Source organism: Rhinolophus sinicus, linkage group LG05 (assembly GCF_036562045.2).
Source record: "Rhinolophus sinicus isolate RSC01 linkage group LG05, ASM3656204v1, whole genome shotgun sequence".
NCBI classification, from domain to species: domain Eukaryota; kingdom Metazoa; phylum Chordata; class Mammalia; order Chiroptera; family Rhinolophidae; genus Rhinolophus; species Rhinolophus sinicus.
The window spans coordinates 173,109,137-173,128,570 of record NC_133755.1 but is presented as its reverse complement, the minus strand read 5'-3'; the positions used below and the strand labels follow the sequence as shown (position 1 = coordinate 173,128,570).

Genomic DNA, 19,434 nt, shown 5'->3' with positions numbered 1-19,434 from the left:
GCACCAATGCCAGTGCCTAGTCCACCCTTCAAAGCAATTTTGGAACTCTTTTTTCTGGAATGGCCATCAGAGCTGTCGTCATATTACCTTTGATGTCATGAATGTCATCAAAATATCTTCCTTTCAATTTTCCCTTTATCTTCAGGTAAAGAAAGAAGTCATTGGGGACCAGATCAGGTGAGTAGGGAAGGTGTTCCAATACAGTTATTTGTTTTGTGTGAGCTGGTGCATTGTCATGATGCAAGAGCCATGAATTGTTGGCAAAAAGTTCAGGTCGTCTAACTTTTTCACGCAGCCTCTTCAGCACTTTCAAATAGTAAACTTGCTTAACTGTTTGTCCAGTTGGTACACATTCTTAATGAATAATCCCTCTGATATCAAAAAAGTTTAGCAACATTGTTGCAACAAGTTCATAAACTTAATTGTCTGACCTCGTACCAAGAATCAAAACACAGAAAAGTTGGAGAGGCATGAATTTTGCCTCCTTCCTATAGCTAATCATTTGGAACATGGTGTTTTGAGTCGTGTCAGGATGAGAGTCTGCCAACATGACCTGCAGTGCTAGGCTGCAAACAGCAAACTACTGCTGTGATGTATGTGTCCAAGCAGCATCACTTCAGAAAGCTCAGGGACACAGAAGCAAGGCCAGGGACATTGCATGAGGTCCAAGAGCCCTGAGGAAGAGGAGCTAACCTTTTCTGCAGTTGTGGTGTAGACATTAGAGACTTGGCTATGGATTGGAGGCCCCCAAAAGCTGGACCAGGGGGTAGAGCCCTGGGAAAAGCCAAGATGAGCAAAGGAGTCTGGCAGAGTGGGAGGAGGCGTGGCTGTGGGTGCAGAGGCTGCTCACACAGACCTTCCCTGTCCCATACTCTTCCCACCCATTTCCTCTTCTAGAATATCCGTGGGTCCTGGAGGGAGAGCTGTGATCAAAGAAAAGCAGGTGTCACCGAGCAGAATCCTCATCAAACACACAATGTCATACATAGATGCTGTATTATAGGATCATATACTTGAAACCTATAAAATTTTACTGACCAATGTCACTCCAACACATTTAGTAAAAAGAAGGACTGGTCAGAAACGTGGGTGGGGGTATGTGTACAGGAGGTGGGGGGCAGAACACTTTGGGAGTGGTGGGGTGGCAGTTGAACACAGAGCAGAGGACCTGAGCTGGAGCAGCAGATTTAAGGGCTGATTATCTGTAAAATGGGAATAAAAACAGAACCAGCTTCATAGGGTTGTTGTGAAAATTAAATGATTAATATGGGTACAGCATTTAGCACATGCCAGCACAAAGTAAGTCATAATCAGAGCTTAATAAATGTTGGCTATTATTATTTTCATCATTGTTGTTTTTGTGAGATCCCTTCCTTGTAATTATCTTCCAGTTATTTTCAAGTGGTTAGAGAGTTGGATTTAATGTGACTCAATAAAATAAATTTGGGCCATGTTTTTGTTTTTAAGTAGAGAAATTGGTTCTCAGGATGTATTAGAAAGGGTTAGATTAAACCTTAAATAGATTGAATTTGAGCAAAATTTTAAAAATAACTGTGACATCTCAAAGTTGATTTTTTCTGAATTAAAAAAATTGGACACTAATGTCGTTTTTGGCTCTTGGAGGATTGTGAGAATAATAACACTTACTGGAGGTTAATATAATATTGAAAGTAGTAATTTTAACAGTTTTGAACTCATTTTCAAAGACATAACTGGAATAATTTTCAATAGACATCAGTCTTTATTTCTTAGGAAATTACAGTGATTAAATTAACTACCGGCAGCCTCTCTTATTGTTATTTGAAGATAATAAGAGTCTTTTGAGGGTTGGTAGGGAAAAATGAATGATACATGTCCTATTAAGGACTTCATTGCTAAAACATTTTTCATCACTCTTTCTGTCTGGCTATAATTTATATAGTCAAGGCATAATCAAGTGCAGCTTCCTGTGCTGTATTTGACTTAGAAAACAAATTCAAATGAAGAATGAGAATAATGCTTTTCCAGGAGTAAAATATAGATTTTTATTTTAAGGAGCTGCATAATACGCCAATTCAAAAGAAAATGATGTTACTTTTACAGAACTCTGTGAAAGTTGAAAAGGGAATTTTGTTCCTTATTTGGGTATTTTCAGGAATCTGTCCTTACGAAATTGAACATTGGACAGAGACAATAATATCACACTCATCATTCAGGCATTTGAAATTAGTCTTTTATTTTGAGATGAGATAGTCAAATCACTGAGTGTTAAGGGTACTGTGCGTGGATGAAAGTAAATGAATCTTGATCTGTCATTTCAGCTTGAGCCTTTCTGGAGTTGGAAAAGTGGTTTTGAGATGAGAGACCTGTTTGTTTCAGATCTCTCTAAACTCAAAATGATTTAGATAATTTATCTGAGTCTGGATACCAGGCAAGCATCTGCAGTCCCTTTACCTGGACATAGGGGGTGTTACTTCTTAATTTTCAGTATTACTATAAAAGTTGTCTGACTTTTACCCCCATCAGTGCCCTTGACTTACAGAATGGGAAAACCTGTTTGTGCTCCATCTGGTTGGAATGTCTACCTAGAGATTCATGCTATTGATTATGAATCAATTATACACACTGATAACCAAACTTTTCTTGACAGGGTCCTAAACTAAACAAAACTGGGATTGTGAGGTCCAAGGTTAAAAAAAAAAAAATAAATACATAAAAATAAACAAATTTTAAATACTAATTTAATACGCTGAGAAGTTCTTGTACAAATGCTGATTGATCATGAAACAATGCTGTTTTCACTGCTTTGGGAAGTAGAAGGAAGTGACATAAAATCTTGTCTGGGGAAGTAAGGAGGAACTGGTGTATTACCAGATACATCAAATGCAAAGACAGATGCATGAACAAAAGCCAATGACTTGGCACTCAACACAGCTAGCATCTATCTATGTTTGCATTGTTTCTGGTTTTACTATTATAATTTCAAATCATTATGGGTGGAAAATGTTTAGATAAAGCGTCATGCACATTACCTTGCAACTTAACAGGAAAATTAGCACTGTAAGGCATACAGTTTGGACAATGTGGAGTGGAAGTTGTAGAGGAGAAAAATGTCTAAATTTATTTGACATGAAAATAGAGGGCTACTTATTCTAGTAGTATATTTACAGTATTTCTATACTTAAATTTTGGCCACAGAAGTAGTCTTACTGGTTATATAAACTTGGATAAATTTCCATTGAAAAAGAAAAGATGATTAAAAATACCTACCTCATGTGGTTGTTGTGCACATTGAATAAATTAATCCATGCTAAAGCATTTTATAAATTGCAAACTCTGACACTAAATTTACTTTATCATAGGCAATCACTAAGTGTGATTAAGTGATTGAAATAAAATATTAATCCACTCTATTTTGTGCTTCTTTAAATATATAAAACAGACGGAGAGCATTCCAATTTCACATTGTGTACTTCTGCCCAAAATGGTTTAACCTAGTCTAATTGTGAGGGAACAGTTTGACAAATCTAATTGGAGGGACATTATACAAAGCAACTAGCCTGCTGGATTCTACAAAAATGTCAATTATCAAAGACACACACACAAAAAACCCAACTATATACACATGCCACTATATGCAAAGAAGATCCTGGATTGGATCCTGAATTTAAAATAAACTATAAATCCCCTAGACTGAAAAGAACATTACTGAGGCAAATGGTGAAATTTGAACTGTATATTAGATAATTATATTGCATCATTTAAAATTTCACAAATGTGATCATTACTGTGTAATTTTACAGTAGGATATTTATTCTTAGGATGTATATACTAAAGTATTTATGGACGAAACATTTTTATGTCTACAGGTAATTTTCAAATGGTTCAGCTCTATCTACTTATCTATCTATCTATCTATCTATCTATCTATCTATCTATCTATCTATCTATCTATCTATCATCTACCGACAGAGAGATAAAGCAAATGTTTCAAAATGGTAATAAAGTGGGAATCTAGTTGAAGGCTGTCCAGGTGTTCATTGTTAACTATTCTTGCAGTTTTTCTATAATTTGAACATTTTCAAAATAAAAAGTTGGAGAAAATTTAAAAGTTAAAAACATCAAGTGCTCAAAACAGTTGCGTTATTAAAGCAACAGACCTTCTTGAAAAACCATCTCATTTTATTGTTAGGTACAAATATACAGATTTAAAAGAGAAGACTCTTGCAGCAAAAGCAGTGCTTGAGGGAATTTATATCATTGAAAGCATTGATTAGAAAATAACAGAGATATAAAAATCAATAATCTAAGTTTCTATTTTAGGATATTAGAAAAAGAAGAGAAAATTAAGTTCAAAGTAAGCAGGAGAAAAGAAATAATAATTAGAGTATAAATCAATGAACTAAAAATGAGACTAAGTAGTGAATATCAATGAAACCAAAAGCTGGTTTTTAAAAAACATCAATGAAATCAATGTATCTTGTCAGTCTAACTAAGAAAAAAGGAAAGAGGACACGTCACTACAGATCTGATGGAAATTAATAGAATAATAAATGGATACTATGAAGAACTCTATGCCCATAAGTTCAGTAACTTAGGTGAAAGGGACCTATTCCTTGAAAGACAACCTGCCAGAATTTACACAAGAAGAAATAGATGATCTGAATAAGTCTACATCTATTCAAGAAATTGAATAAATAATTAATAACCTTCTAAAACAGAAAGCAGCAGCAGCAGATGGGCTCATTGGTGAATTCTGCCAAACATTTAAGGAAGAAATAACACTAATTCTCTACAATCTCTTTCAGAATACCAAAACCAGACAAAGACATGACAAGAGAAGAAAACTAAAGACCAATATCTCTCATGAACATAGTAAATACAAAAATTCTCAAAAAATATTAGCAAATAAAATCCAAAAAAAGTATAAAAAGAATTATACAGCATGACTGAGTGAGATTTGTCTCAGGTATGCAAGGCTGGTTCAACATTTGAGTATCAATTAATGCAGTCCAGTGTATCAACAGACTATAAAAGAAAAATCACACGATCATATCAATAGATAAGGAGAAAACCATTTGACAAAAATCCAACACCCATTCATGATAAAAACTCAGTAAATTAGGAAGAGAGGGAAACTTTCTCAAATTGATAAAAACAATCTACAAAAAACCTACAGCTAATATCGTTTAATGATAAGAAACTTGAAGCTTTACCACTAAGATTAGGTTCAAAGCAAGGATGGCTCTTCACCACTCTTTTCCAACATCATACTAGAAGTTCTAGCTAGCGCAATAAGGCAAAAAACAAAACAAAACAAACAAACAAAAAAACAAACAAAAAAGAAATCAAAGGTATTTAGATTGGGAAGGAAAACATAGAATTCACTTTGTCTGCAGATGATATGGTCATCTATGGAGAAAATCTGAAAGCTCAACAGAAAACTCCTGCAACTAATAAACTATTAGAACAAGATTTCAGGAGACAAGTTTAATATACAAAAGTCAATTGTATTTCTATATACCAACAATAAACAAGTGGAATTTGAAATGAAAAATGCAAAACCATTTACATTATTACCCTTCAAAATGAAATTCTTAGGTACAAATTTAACAAAATATGTACAAGGTCTATATGATGAAAAGTACTCAATTCTGATGAATGAAGTCAAATAACTAAATAAATGGAGAGATATTCTATGTTCATGGATAAGAAGGCTCAATATTATCAAGATGTCAGTTCTTCCCAACTTGATATGAATTCAATACTATGCCAATTAAAATCCCAGTAATTTATTTTATGGATATTGACAAATTGATTATAAAGTTTATCAGAAGAGGCAAAAGACTCAGAATATCCAACACAATAATGAAGAAGAACAAAGTTGGAGGACTAATACCATCCAATTTGAAGACTTACTATAAAGCTCCAATAATCAAGACCATGTGGTATCGGCAAAAGAATAGACAAATAGTTCAATGAAACAGATTGAGAGCTCAGAAATACACCCTCATAGGTAAAGTCAGTTGATCTTTGACAAAGAAGAAAAAGAAATACAATGGGGCAAAGATAGTCTCTTCAACAAATGATACTGGAGCAATTGGACATCCACATGCAAAAAAATGAATCTAGTATACTCTTCATAAAAATTAACTCAAAATGGATCATAGACCTAAATGTAAAACACAAAACTATAAACCTTTTAGAAGATAATGTAGGAGAAAACCTAGATTACCTTGGCTGTGGTGATGCTTGTTTAGGTACAACACCAAAGAAATGATCTATGAAAGAAATAATTGATAAGCTGGATTTCACTAAAATTAAAAATTGCTCTGTGAAAGGCAATATGATGACAATGAGAAGACAATCCACGAACTGGGAGAAAGTATTTACAAAAGACTCATCTGATAATGAAAGGACTGTTATCCATAATATACAAAGGACTCTTAAAACTCAACAATAAGAAAAAGCAGCTCAATTAAAAATGGGCAAATACCTTTACAGATTCATGACCAAAGAAGATATACAGATGGCAAATAGGATACGAAAGGATGTTCCATGTTGTATGTCATCCGGGAAAGGCAAATGGAAAAAACATGTGATACCATGAAACACCTGTTAAAGTTGCCAAAATTCAGGACATTGACAACACCAAATGCCAGGGAAGATGTTGAACAAAAGTAACTCTCATTTATTACTGGTGGGAAGGCAAAATGGTACAGCCACTTTAGCAGTTTCTTAAAATACTAAACATACTCTTACCATATGGTCCAGCAGTCATGGTCAGCATTTACCCAAAGGAGTTGGAAACTTATGTTCACAAAAAGATCCGCATGTATATGTTTACAACAGCTTTATTCATGGTTATCAAAACTTAGAAGAAACCAAGCTGTCCTTCAGTAGGTGAAGAATAGATACTCTGTGGTACCTCTAGATTATGGAATATTATTTAGCACTAAAAAGAAATGAGCTATCAAGCCCTGATAAGAAACAATATGACATTCTGAAAACCACAACTCTGTGGAGACAGTACAAAGATGAGTGGTTGTCAGGTGAGGGCAGGGAAAGATGAATAGGCAGAGCACTGGGCATGTTCAGGGTGGTGAAAATACTATGTGTGATATTATAATGATGGATACATGTCATTGTGCATTTGTCCATACACATACAATGTATAACACCAAGGGTGAACCCTGAGGTAAACTATGGACTTTGGGTGATTCTGAAGTCTCAATGTAGGTTCATCCTTGGTAAAAAATGTACCATTCCAATGAGTAATGTTGATAAGGAAGGACACTGTGCATGTGTGGGGAGAGGGAGTATATGCGACATATCTGTAACTTCCTTTTGGTTTTACTGTAAGCCTAAAACAGATTTACAAAATAAACTCTGTTTTAAAAAAATCTGTGCTTTTTAAACATATGGTTTAGGTAATGGATGGAATTATTATTACTATTATGAAGCATTTTCCCATGGCAAAATTCCAGGAAAACAGATGAAAGTTTCAAACCCATGTGCATGTCTTTCAAGGTATAGGCATACCTCAGAGATGTTGTGGGTTCCGTTCCAGACCACCACGATGAAGTGAATATCATAATAAAGTGAGTCACATGGATTGTTTGGTTTCCCAGTGCATATAAAAGTTATGTTTACACTGTCCTGAAGTCAATTAAGTGTGCAATAGCGTCATGTCTAAAAAATGTACATACTTTAATTAAAAATGTTAACCGTCCTCTGAGCCTATTGGGAAAAATGGTACAGATCAATAACTTTTTATTTTATTTTATTAAATGTATCGAGGTGACAATTGTTAGTAAAATTACATAGATTTCAGGTGTACAATTCTGTATCACATCATCTATAAATCCCATTGTGTGACTTCTTTGGCACAGTGTTGCCACAAACGTTCAGTTGGTAAAAAATGCAATATCTGTGAAGAGTCACAAAGTGAAGCACAATAAAGCTGGATATGTCTGTATTTAAAAGCAACATAAAATGTATCTTGAGGAGTGTTCAAAGGGGTTAGAACATTATTTTTGCTTTATCTTTTAGAAAACATTTTATTCCAGGGGATCTCAGTTTAATGAATTCCTGCTAGTTTACTACCCAGGTCTTCTTCTTTCCTATGAGATAGAACTTTCTGTCTCCTTCTCCAGGAGAGACACTGGGTAGTTATTACCATGACCAAGTTAGTATCTTGTTGCCTCTTGTTGGAGTTGACGTGGTAGGATTCCGACTTCCTCTAGACAGTTGAGTCCAGGTAGAAAGCTCATGACCCTGTTTCTTGTCTTTCTCTTGTACAGATCAGAGGCAACAGTACTGGGACAAAGAAGCTCATAGTTTTTGGGTATGTAATTGAAAATTCTTCAAAATTAATTTGTTAGTGATATTTATGACTTGAAGGGTCTGTACTCCATTTTGTTTTTTTAATTTGTGAACCAAGTGATAATAGCCTAGGTATAATTATCACTAGGTCAGGATGAATGCAGAGAGAAGCTAATAGCATTGATAAATAGCCAACTTTATTTGGTCCTCTGGATTTCCTTTGAAAATTAATTTTTGATGGTGATTACTTTTCAGGGGAAGAGTTATTTAGTAAAGCAATTTAATTACATTTTTTTGACCCCCGCATTGGTTAGGAATATACCATAACTATCAAAGTATCATAGAACTATAATTATGTGAAAGATCTATTTTATAAGCAACTATGTGTTTACATGCCCAACAGCAAATTGAATGCTTTAGAAATGAGGCATTTACTGACCTGTATTTATTAGTAATTAAAATGAAGCATTTATATGTAACAGTATAATATAAAAGTAAAATAATCTTAAGATGTTCCAACTTTAAAAGTTTAAAACTAATGATCCAGGCATGACTGTAGTTCTTCATATGTGTGTAATTCTTCTCATCGCTCCTTTGATTTTCTATTTATTAAAATTATTTAAAAAGAATTTTATGTTTTAACTCCTGACTGGGACATACATTTTTCTGTTTGGTTTAACTTCTTTTTAAGATGAAAAGGAGTTAGTTGCCTAGAATGCTTCCCTTGCATCTCCCAGCAACTTTAGGATGGTTTTTTTCACAGCCATCTATGGTATGAAGGACACATCCTTTTGTGACTCAATGGATATAACTGAAATTCTGGTAAATTTTCTGAAAATATTAGTATATTCACTTAAGTACTATTTTTTTCTATGAGCTAAACAACAATAGTAATCACTGTTTCCTCAGTATATACTTCCATCCACTTTTAATTTTATTTCAACTGTCCGAAGCTTGGTTACTGATGAACCTCTAGTCACCATCATTCTTTGGTGATCATTGCGCTTCTGTAACTTAAAAGTCATGGTCCTGGTTGTCCAATTCACTGAAAAAAAATTAGTTTTGGTGCATATCTTAGCTGTTCAGATGTCTTTAAATATATACACTCCTATTGTTTCCACATGTATGTACTAAAGATATGCATTTATTGATGAGATAGATTGTATGACTCAGTCAATAAAACTCCCATATATTACCTACTATAGTAAAGAATGCTTTATTTGCCATAACATTTGATGTTTCACTGAAGAACTGTAAGTGATACTTTTCATCCTCATACTTTTCATTGATGCTTTACAAAACTGGTTACCCTAAAATGTTGACCAAAAATGGAAGGGCTTTACCATCTTCAAAAACTGTCAAGTACTATTTCTAGTAAAACACTTCCGATTCTCAGGTTAGGGGCCTCCCATCATGAAAGGCATTTAGAAAAAGACTGGCTTAGAAAAAGGTGTGTTATGAAGGAACTTTGCATTGGTTGAAAGACTGGATTAGGTAAACTCTATGGTCTCTTGTAATATAAAACTTGATTCTGCTTATAAAAGATGATAACCAACTATGCCACCAATGACCAAGTTAGATAATTTGAGTTTTGTTAAGCATTATAGAAGCTCTTGCCTTAAACAGAATCAGGGACATAGCTTACTGGTGAGGAGGGCAGGGTCTGAACTCAGATGCCCTGGGTTTGAATCTTGTCTCTGACACTTACGAGCTGTGTGACTTTGGTCACATTACTTCACCCTTATGTGCTTCACTTTCCTCATTTGTTAAACGGACATCATAATAGTGCCTCATAAAGCTGGTGCAAGGATCTAATGAGTTAATGGGAACACAGCTCTGAGAACAATATTTGGTATATATGTAGTGAGGCACTCAATAAGTGTTAGTTATGATGGTGATAAATGAATGCTACTGTCATCAGCTGAGGCATCTGTGCATGTTGGATATTTTATGCATTTGGCACTAATACCCCCAAATTTATGGCCTTTAAGAATGGGGTGCATCTGGCAATGATTTGTATGAATTCCCAACAACTTATTTCTTCAGGTATCCTTATGTATTTTCTTGGGGCCAGCGGAAGCCAACATGAAGGCAATGCTTGACTCTTCACTGCTTTCTACTTATACCAACATTGTGGATGTCACTTTTTCTATCACACTGCTGTCCTCCATTTTCAAGGCTCCATCTCCCATCTTTCTCTCATTGCCTCATGCAAGCCTTTCTGCAAACACTCTGAATCTCAGATTTCACAACAAAGAGCTTACTATGGTATTTTTAAAGCAAAGCTAGATGTTTACCTAAGAGAAAGTCTTGAACCAGCTACTAGGAAAATCAAATGTCCTCCAACTTGATGCAAAGGCATATTAATAATTCTCATGTTTACCACTGTCATTAAGCAATAATAAAGTACTGTTGCTCAGATAGTCACTCTGATATATTATAAACATAGTTTGTAGTCCAAGTGCACGTAGTGGGAATAAATAGTATATATTTAGTTCTTATTTAGGTGTGCCTAAATTTCTGGCCCCATGATTATTTTGAGTTCTGCACAGAATTATGTTTTTTTTTTTTTACTTTAAAAATTGTGATAAAATACACATACGATATGATTTACAATCTGAACTATTTAAAACATACAGTTGAGTGTTATTAAATACATTCATATTGTTGTGCAACCATCACTCCCATCCATCCCCGTAACTCTTTTCATCTTGGAGTACTGAAATTTTACATCCATTAAACAATAACTCTTCATGTGCCCCTATCCCCTGAGCCCCTGGACACTACCATTATATTTCCTGTCTTTATGATTCTGACTACTTTAAGTATTTCATATAAGTGGAATCATACAGTATTTGTCTTCTTGTGATTGGCTTATTTCATTTAGCATAATGTCCTCCAGGGTCATCCATGTTGTACATACTGTAGAATTTCCTTCTTTTCTAAAGCTGAATAATATTCTATTATGTGTATATACTACATTTTGCCTATTCATTCATCCATTGCTGAATACTTAGGTTGCTCCCACGTTTTAGCTATTGTAAATAATGCTGCCATGAATATGGATGTACAAATATGTATTTGAGACCCTAGTTTCAATATTTTTGTATGTATACCCAGAAGTGGAATTGCTAGATCATATGGAAATTCTATTTTTAATTTTTTGGTGGAACTGCCATACTGCTGTTTTTCACAGCAGCTGTACCTTTTTACAATCTCACCAACAGTTTTCACAGAATTCTTAAGTACAGAATGCTTGTCTAATTATTTTGACATATTCCTACTGGGCAGTGAATATTGTAGAGTTTTATGTGAATATATTTTGAAAACAAGGTTATATTTTTCCAATTTTTTTTTCTTACTGTGCCTATGAGGGTTATGTTCTAAGACCTACTTAATGTTAATTTATGTTACCAGGTGATTCAGAGTGTCAATGAATTTTTTCCAGAGCAGAAACATGTGGGGCCAAGTCTCATACCTCTAATGGAAAAACAACTTGAGCTCCAAGATTTCTTGGCTTATTTTGAAACAAGTTCTGTGTTAAAATACTGTGTGCTGGCAGTGAAGGAATAGATGACCACATGTTTTCTTCTTGGAGGCTCATAATTTTTTGCATAAAATATACCGAAGTGAACAGGGATGGGGACAACTGGCTTACAACAAGAGAATTGGCTAGCTGAAGAAATATTTATATAGAGGTTATTCTTTGAAACAGAATCTGAAAGCTTTTCAAATTTTCAAGAGGGCAGGTTAACATTTGAGCTATTATTTTTTTCTGGTTAACAATATTTGTGCTTTCTTAAAATTTGTTTCAAAAGACGAATATAGCTTTCTAAGGGACAGAATCCCAAACTGATAGGTATTAGTAGAAAAATTTCAAAATCTTATCAGGTGATTTCCACAAATTAATGGGGTACTTTTTCAGAAAATTTTCTGCATTTATTGTTTTAGACAGTGCGAAGAGAAGAGAGGAGGCATAAGCTTACTCCAAAAGTTTTTTTGTTGACAGATGTTTCATTTTCCTTTGGTTTATTATACTCAGTAGAAATATTAATGTCATTCCTAATAAAATCACCTTCCAACTAAAGTGTTAAAAAAAATGGACTAAATACCTTGTGTATCTGTCAGTTTACTTTATGCAGGAAACATTTAAACACAACTTTAACAGTTTCAGACAAGACTTTTGTTATTGGTGAGGCACAAGGAGCTCTTGTCAGTCTAGGCTAGGCTATGCTGAGGCAGCAAATTAACCCTGAAATCTCAGTGGTTTAATGCAGTAAACTTTTATTTCTTATGCACACTATATGTTCAATGCTGGTTGACAGGAGAAAGGGAAGGCTCCTCTATTTCACATAGTCACTCAGGGGTACAAGCTGACTGAAGCTCCACCATCTTGTGGCACCACCATGGTACAAGGTGGCTTCAGGATTTCCCACGGCAGGAAAAGAGAGAGTGCAGAACATTCAAACTCTTTTCCTAACTGGAACTGTTGCGTGTCACCTCCAATCAAGTTTACAGGCCAGAACTAGTCATATGGCCTCTCCTAACTATGTGGGGCTGAAGTTCTCCCTGGGGGCTGAGGGAGGAGAGAAAAACTAGATATCGAGAGCACCAGTAATTTCTTTTTTGGATAAACTTTGCTGGAAATTCTTGCATTAGGCATCTCTATAAAAAACGTTTCCTTCCTTAATCAGTCACATTTATAATTCCTTATGTTTTACTATACAGGTAAGTTATTTTAACCTTTTAAAATTAATTTCACATTTTTAACTTTCTAACTTTAGGTAGGAATAAATAAAACAAGGATTATTGAGAGTATAGATGTAATCAACAGTAGAAAAAAATGTCTGTGGAAAAAATGGCCCTCACATGCCTATATATCTATAGGCTTTATTTGTATTGTTAATAGTATTTTATTATTTCTTTTTCTTTTCAATACAACCACATCTTGAAATTAAATGTAACTCAAAATACAGTGAAAATTGATTGCAAAACCTATTCATGGGATATTGAACTAGGAGCATAAAATTGGACTTAGAACAATTTTAACAGATTGTCATTCACTTCTTTTGTACTTTTTTTCCCTCACCATTATGTACTCAGCTTTCTGTGAATCTTAATCTTATGTCTTTTTCCTTCTTGTTTCTAATGTTTTTCTCCTTAAATTTCTTTTTCAGAAAATTAGGCAATATTTTCATGTAGGATACATGAGGAATAAACATGTCTGAAAATGTGTTTATTTTGCCTCATTATTTATTTGGCTGGGTATAGAATTTTATGTACAAATTTATTTTTACTTAGAACTTTGAAGGCATTGTGCTAATATCCTTTAATATCCTACGTTGTGTATGAGAAAGCTGATGTCATTCTTCTTCTTGTTTCTTTGCACCTAATACCTTTTTATCCTGTCTGTAAACTTTTAGAATTCTCTGTATTCATTTGAAATTCTGAAATTTCACAAGACATATTCAAGTGTACCTCTTTTTAAATATATCTGGTTCAGCATTTGGTGGCATGGGAAGATGTTGTTTCCCCCCCCTCTCTCTGGGCTCTGCTTCCCACTGTTTTGCTTCATTCTCTATTCTCTCCACGAGGCGACCAAGACGGCCACTGCTGACTTGAAGTTTACATTGCACTCATGGCTAAAATCCCAGAAAAAAAAGACAATCTGCTTCCCAATACTTCAGGTAGAATTTCCTGATTAGCCTGACTTGCTTCATGTACTCTTTTCTAAATCGACCATTATGGCCAAGGCGATTTTGAGTAGTTTGGTTCACTTATTTTTACCACCTGGACTGTTGCAACTCTGGTCCAAGAATCTTCTCTGGATTACTGCAGTAGACTGTTAACTGATTTCTTGGTTTATGTCCTTACTCCTTCAGCCTCTTCTCAGGGCTGGAGCCAGAGCTGTTAACTTGGTTGTTGGAACCAATAAAACTTGGCCTGTTTCACTTCAAAGAAAGCTAAGCCTTCAACAATAGCTTAAAAGAACACCCTGATCTACATGATCTGGCCCCCCAAACCCCTCCAACCTTATCTCCTACCACTCGCTTCCTATTGCTCCTGAGCTCCAGCCATGCCGGCATCCTCGTGATGACTTACCCATGCCAGACACACTCCCAACCCGTGATTTTGCACTGACTGTTCCCTAAACCAGGGCTACTCCACCCTTGGATAGCCACAGGTTGTTTCCTCACCTCCTTCAGGTCTTAGTCAAATGTCAGCTATTTAGTGAGACCATTCCTATTCACACTTTTAAAATTCTATAATAGTCTTCCTTATTCCATTTTTCTCCATTTACCTCCATCTAATATACCATTTATTTTACTTATTTATCTTGTTAATTGTTTGTCCACCCCATGAAATGTAAACCCACGAGGGCAGGAGGTTCCATTTATTTTGTTCAGTATTGTATCTTCAGGCTGTAAAACTGCCTGGCAGGCAGTCAGCCAATACATATTTGATGAATGAATGATTGGTCAACCTAGGCCGTATGCTTGATCCTGTTTTGGGGATGTGGGGCCATATAACTGACAGTGCCACAACGAGGGAAGAGGCAATTCCTTGAAATAAAAAGAGCTGGTCAGGGAAAAATCTAAAAATGTCCAATAAAACATCCTTCAGGTGAGCATTGAGAACTGGGGTTCTACATTAAAAAGGTATAAGATTATTAGGTAGAAGAAAGCAGCAGGCTCTGAAACTGACAGTAATTTTCCAGTTTGTTTGGTTTTGAATTTTGAGTATATATAATTGTCCTTATGTTATAATAATTTTTAAAGGTTAGGTAATTAAAAAAAAAAATTATTGGGGAATATTGGGGAACAGTGTGTTTTTCCATGACCCATCAGCTCTAACTCAAGTCATTGTTGTCAGTCTAGTTGTGGAGGGTGCAGCTCAGCTCCAAGTCAAGTAGCTGTTTTCAGTCTAGTTGTGGAGGGCGCAGTTCACTGGCCCATGTGGGAATCGAATCGGTGACCTGGGTGTTATGAGCACTGTGTTCTAACCAACTGAGCCATCCAGCCGCCAAGGTTAGGTAATTTTGCATGGAAAAAAATTATGGGGAAAATAATTTTCTCTGATTTCTGTATAATTTGTTTCTAATTTCAATTTGATTTTTACTCCCAATTACCAGTGTATGAAAAAACAAGTTAGACTTGGGCAAAGACATTTTTATTTTTTTCAAGATAGCAGGTTGCAAGATGGATTATCAGACAATCTCTCTATATTAGATTTATTTTTGACTACTTACCTGCATCCAAATAAAATTTTTGAAGTTAATTTCAGTCTGAATAATTGACAAATTAAAGCTGTATCTTGGAAGTTTTTATTTGTATCTAATTTTTCTCCCTTAATCAGTCTTACTGGAGCTCTATTTTATTAATTTTGTTCAAAGAACCATTTTTGGGTTTCATTATTCTTCCCCATATTTTTCTATTTCATTGATTTCTGCCTTTATTTTTCACTATTTCTTTCTTGGGTTTGCTATTTGTTTTAGTTTCATGTGTTGAGCCCTTAGCTTATTTGTTTTCATTTCTCCTTATTTTTTGATAAATGTAATTAAGGTATGAAATGTCCTCTAAAAATGCTTTAATCATAGCCCCTAAATATTTTGACACGTAGTGTTTTCAATGGTGATAAAGTCTAAATATTTCCCATTTGATTTCCTTCTTAATCCAAATTTTTTTGGTAGTGTGAGATTTCGTTTCCAGACATATAGACCTTTAAAAGCGACTTTTTATTATTAATTTCTATAATTAATGCATTATAGTCAGAGAAGATAATCTGTGTTAAATTATTTATGTGAAATTTATCAAGGCTCCCTTGGTAAATGTAGTATATTGTCAATTTTTGACAATATACCATGTGTGCTGGAAATGAATTTGTATTCTCTGTTTCTCAAGTATAAAGTTCTGTGTATCTGAATTTATTAATTTGTGTCATTTGGTTCATCTGCATTTCTGTTTACTTATTGTCTGCTTAGGCTATTGATTTCTGAGAAATGTGTCCTATAATCTTCAACTATAATTGCTGAGTAATTTATTTTTCTCTTCAGTTCTGTGAGTTGTGGTTGCTTGATCTATTTTGAGGCAATATATTTATATGTTAATGAAGGTTATAATTCTGGCTTTATTTTTTGTCATCAATCTATAACACTATTTTATATATATATAAAAATGTATTTTTACCATGACTTTTATATTTTCAGATATTAAAATTTTCACCACAGCTTTAGCAGATATTGCCAGTTTTCCAAAATGGTTGCCCTCATTTAAACTCTCACCAGCAGTGTTTGAGAGTTTTCATTAGCTCTGCAATGTCTGGCACTTGGTATTATCAGTCTTTTAAATTTTTACAGTGTTTAAAGGTATTCCTTTGCAGTTTTGCCTTGCATTTCCCTCATTATTAACGAGGTTAAGCACTTTTCCATGTGTATATTGGCTGACATCCTCCTTTGTGAAATGGCTGTTAAGTCTTTTCTCATTTATCTCTTGGATTTTCTGCCTGTTTCTTGTTGATTTATAGTTCTTTATACATTCTGGTATATAGGCTTTCATAGGTTATACATATTGCACATATCTTTTCTCATTCATTTGCTTGTTTTTACAACCCATATTGTTGTCTTTTGGTGAATAGAAATTCTTAATTTTAGTGTGTTCTAACTTATCAAGTTTTGCCTTTATGGTTAGAGCTAACGGGGAAATGACAGTATTTTCAATAAATGATACTGAGACAATTGGTTATTAATTTAAAAAATGAAACTTGACTCTTATTTGAAATCATAATAAAGAATTAATTGCAAGTAGATTGTAGATGTAATATGAAAGGCAAAAAACCCCAAAAAACCCCAAAAGTTCTAGAAGAAAGAGTAGGATAATATTCTTATAACTATAAGATAATGAAATTAATAGTGAAAAAAGAAAAAAAGCACGCGCCATAGTCATCTTTACAATCTGGAGTCATCCAATTAATGAACACACCACATATGCTTCCATTTATTTAGATCTTGTTCTTTAATTTCTTTCAATAATGTTTTACAGATTTCTCCATAGAAACAGTACACATCTTTTGTTGGATTCATTCTAATGTATTTGGCATTTAGAGATGTTGCTGTACATGTATAATCTTTAAAATTTTATTTTCATGCCATTTGTTGCTGGTATGTAGAAATGTTATTGATTTTCACCTGTTGACCTTGTATCTAGCAACCCTTCCTTCAACCTTTCAGCCCTTCTAGCAACCATAAAACCTATGTACAGATTTTAGTTTTAATAATGCATGTGTAGATTATTTTCTACATGTAAAATCATATCTGAAAATATTGACAGTATGTTTTAATCATTATAATTCTTACCATTTTTTATGAGCACTTCTGATACAATGCTGTTGAATAATAATGAACATCTTTGGTTTATTCCTAATATCAAAGGAAAAGGTTCACCATCAAATATGTGATAGAAAAAGTAAGGCCCACCTCACCTTACTTACTGAAAATGGAGGAGGAAGGATCTCTTTGCTTTGCCCATGAGAGGAATTTGGGAAGGCCTTGACTTGGCAGTTCATCTCTGATTCACGTGGTTTCAGCTGGCGTGGTTGAGACAGGCAGGTTTACTTCCAAGATCAGTTTTACATCCACATGGAGCACTGGCATTCCTTGGCTATTGCTTCTCCACATAGTACTTCATCCACATTGCTCAGCTTTTACAGCATGGCAGACTCCAAGTAACCAGACTTTGGAAATGTCAGCTGACTTCTCCTAGAACAAGTGTTCCTCTTTCAGACCTAAAATTCTGTGAGTTTGAGTCCATGAGGTCATATAAATTGCAAGTAAACATATCCATTTAATTAAAAAAACAATTTCTAGTGCACACTTTTGACATAAGCAAATTTCAGTAGTATTTAGTAAAGACAAGACAGATGATTCCTTATTTTTGTGATGATAGACTTTTACTTTTAAGGTTAGGAGAAGTTATCTAGGGCAGTGGGAAGGTGGCAGGTGCATATATAAGAGGAATGAGAAGAGGTAGGCATAAAACAGTGTGTAGGTGAGGAGTGAGTGAGAAAGGGAGTATGAAATGAAGAGAGTGGGTTGGCCACAGGAAGCTGGGCAGACCACAGGAAGCTGGCTGGAAAAAAAAAAAAGTCTTTGGCTTGACTTAATCAAAAGCAAGAATAAAACAACCCAAAGACAAATGGAAAATTTCATATGCAAAGTCTATAAAGGGATGGAAACAGAAAAAAAATAGGCACACATGTGTTCAGGGAAGGATGAACTGAAGTGTCTGGCCCATTACAATCTGTTCAGTAATTTTTGTATTCTCACGACTTAATGCAGTAAGATAGTCTCATGTAAAAAACAAATACAAGAGCAAAAACTTACTTTAGAAATAAACACAAAATATTCTTTTGAAAACTTAGATTTCTGGGTTTATAATTCTAGTAGTTTAAAATATGCTGTGTTGAAATAAAAATAACGTTAGAGAGTCAGAATGAGGTTTCTGTCTTCTATCTCAAGCTAAATAGTGTACTTAAACATGTTTGTCCGCTAGGGGTCTCTTTGCTTACATGTGATTCCAGACAGAGCTAATCTAGTCTGAAGGCAATAGTTTACATGGATTGATGTCTCATTTTTGGGGTATTTAAGAATGGCTTTAACTTAATAGTTCCTCCCAAAGAATAAATAGATGTGTCTTGTTTCCATCTCTCACTCTTGCTTTAAAAATGTTGGCGGCATTAACTCAGAATTTATCAGCAGATGCAAAATTCAGGTACTTGCTTCAGGTTTGTTGGCAGGCAGATAGGAATAAAAGCCTTAGATTCACTAGCTTGCCTGTTTGAGGTTTGGAACAGGAAGTCAGCCCCACGTCATTTCTGAATGAAGCCTTGACAAGGATGCTCAATTCCAAAACAAGCTGCGTTTGGCCCTCCAATGTCCCTTTCTAGGACCTATATGCCTTGGTGATCAGACCCTTCAAAATCACCCAGTGGCTGCTGATCTGTGGTCCCACATGTAGCCCTTGGGTACTAGGTGTCAATTACTGCAAGTCACATCAGGCTCCTCTGAATTGGCCAAATTTGGTAAATAGTTTACCTACTCTAACTTGTGTTAGAGACAGGTTCAATGTAAGTCAA

The 19,434-nt window shown here is 34.7% G+C and overlaps 1 protein-coding gene across 7 annotated transcripts in view; it reads left to right on the top strand.

The window, feature by feature from the left end:
* The window catches only part of IPCEF1 (interaction protein for cytohesin exchange factors 1), a 151,427-nt gene that overhangs the window by 38,375 nt on the left and 93,618 nt on the right, over positions 1–19,434 (top strand). For 4 of the 7 annotated variants that reach the window (XM_019749258.2, XM_074333724.1, XM_019749256.2 and 1 more), the window contains exon 2: positions 8,283–8,326. The exons of the other annotated variants lie outside the window; for them this stretch is intronic. Coding sequence is in view for 2 of the 4 variants with exons in the window: in XM_019749256.2 (XP_019604815.2) it covers positions 8,283–8,326 (44 nt within the window). In the remaining 2 variants the exon portion in view is untranslated. The remainder of the gene's footprint in view (positions 1–8,282; positions 8,327–19,434) is intronic. 7 annotated transcript variants of the gene reach the window in all.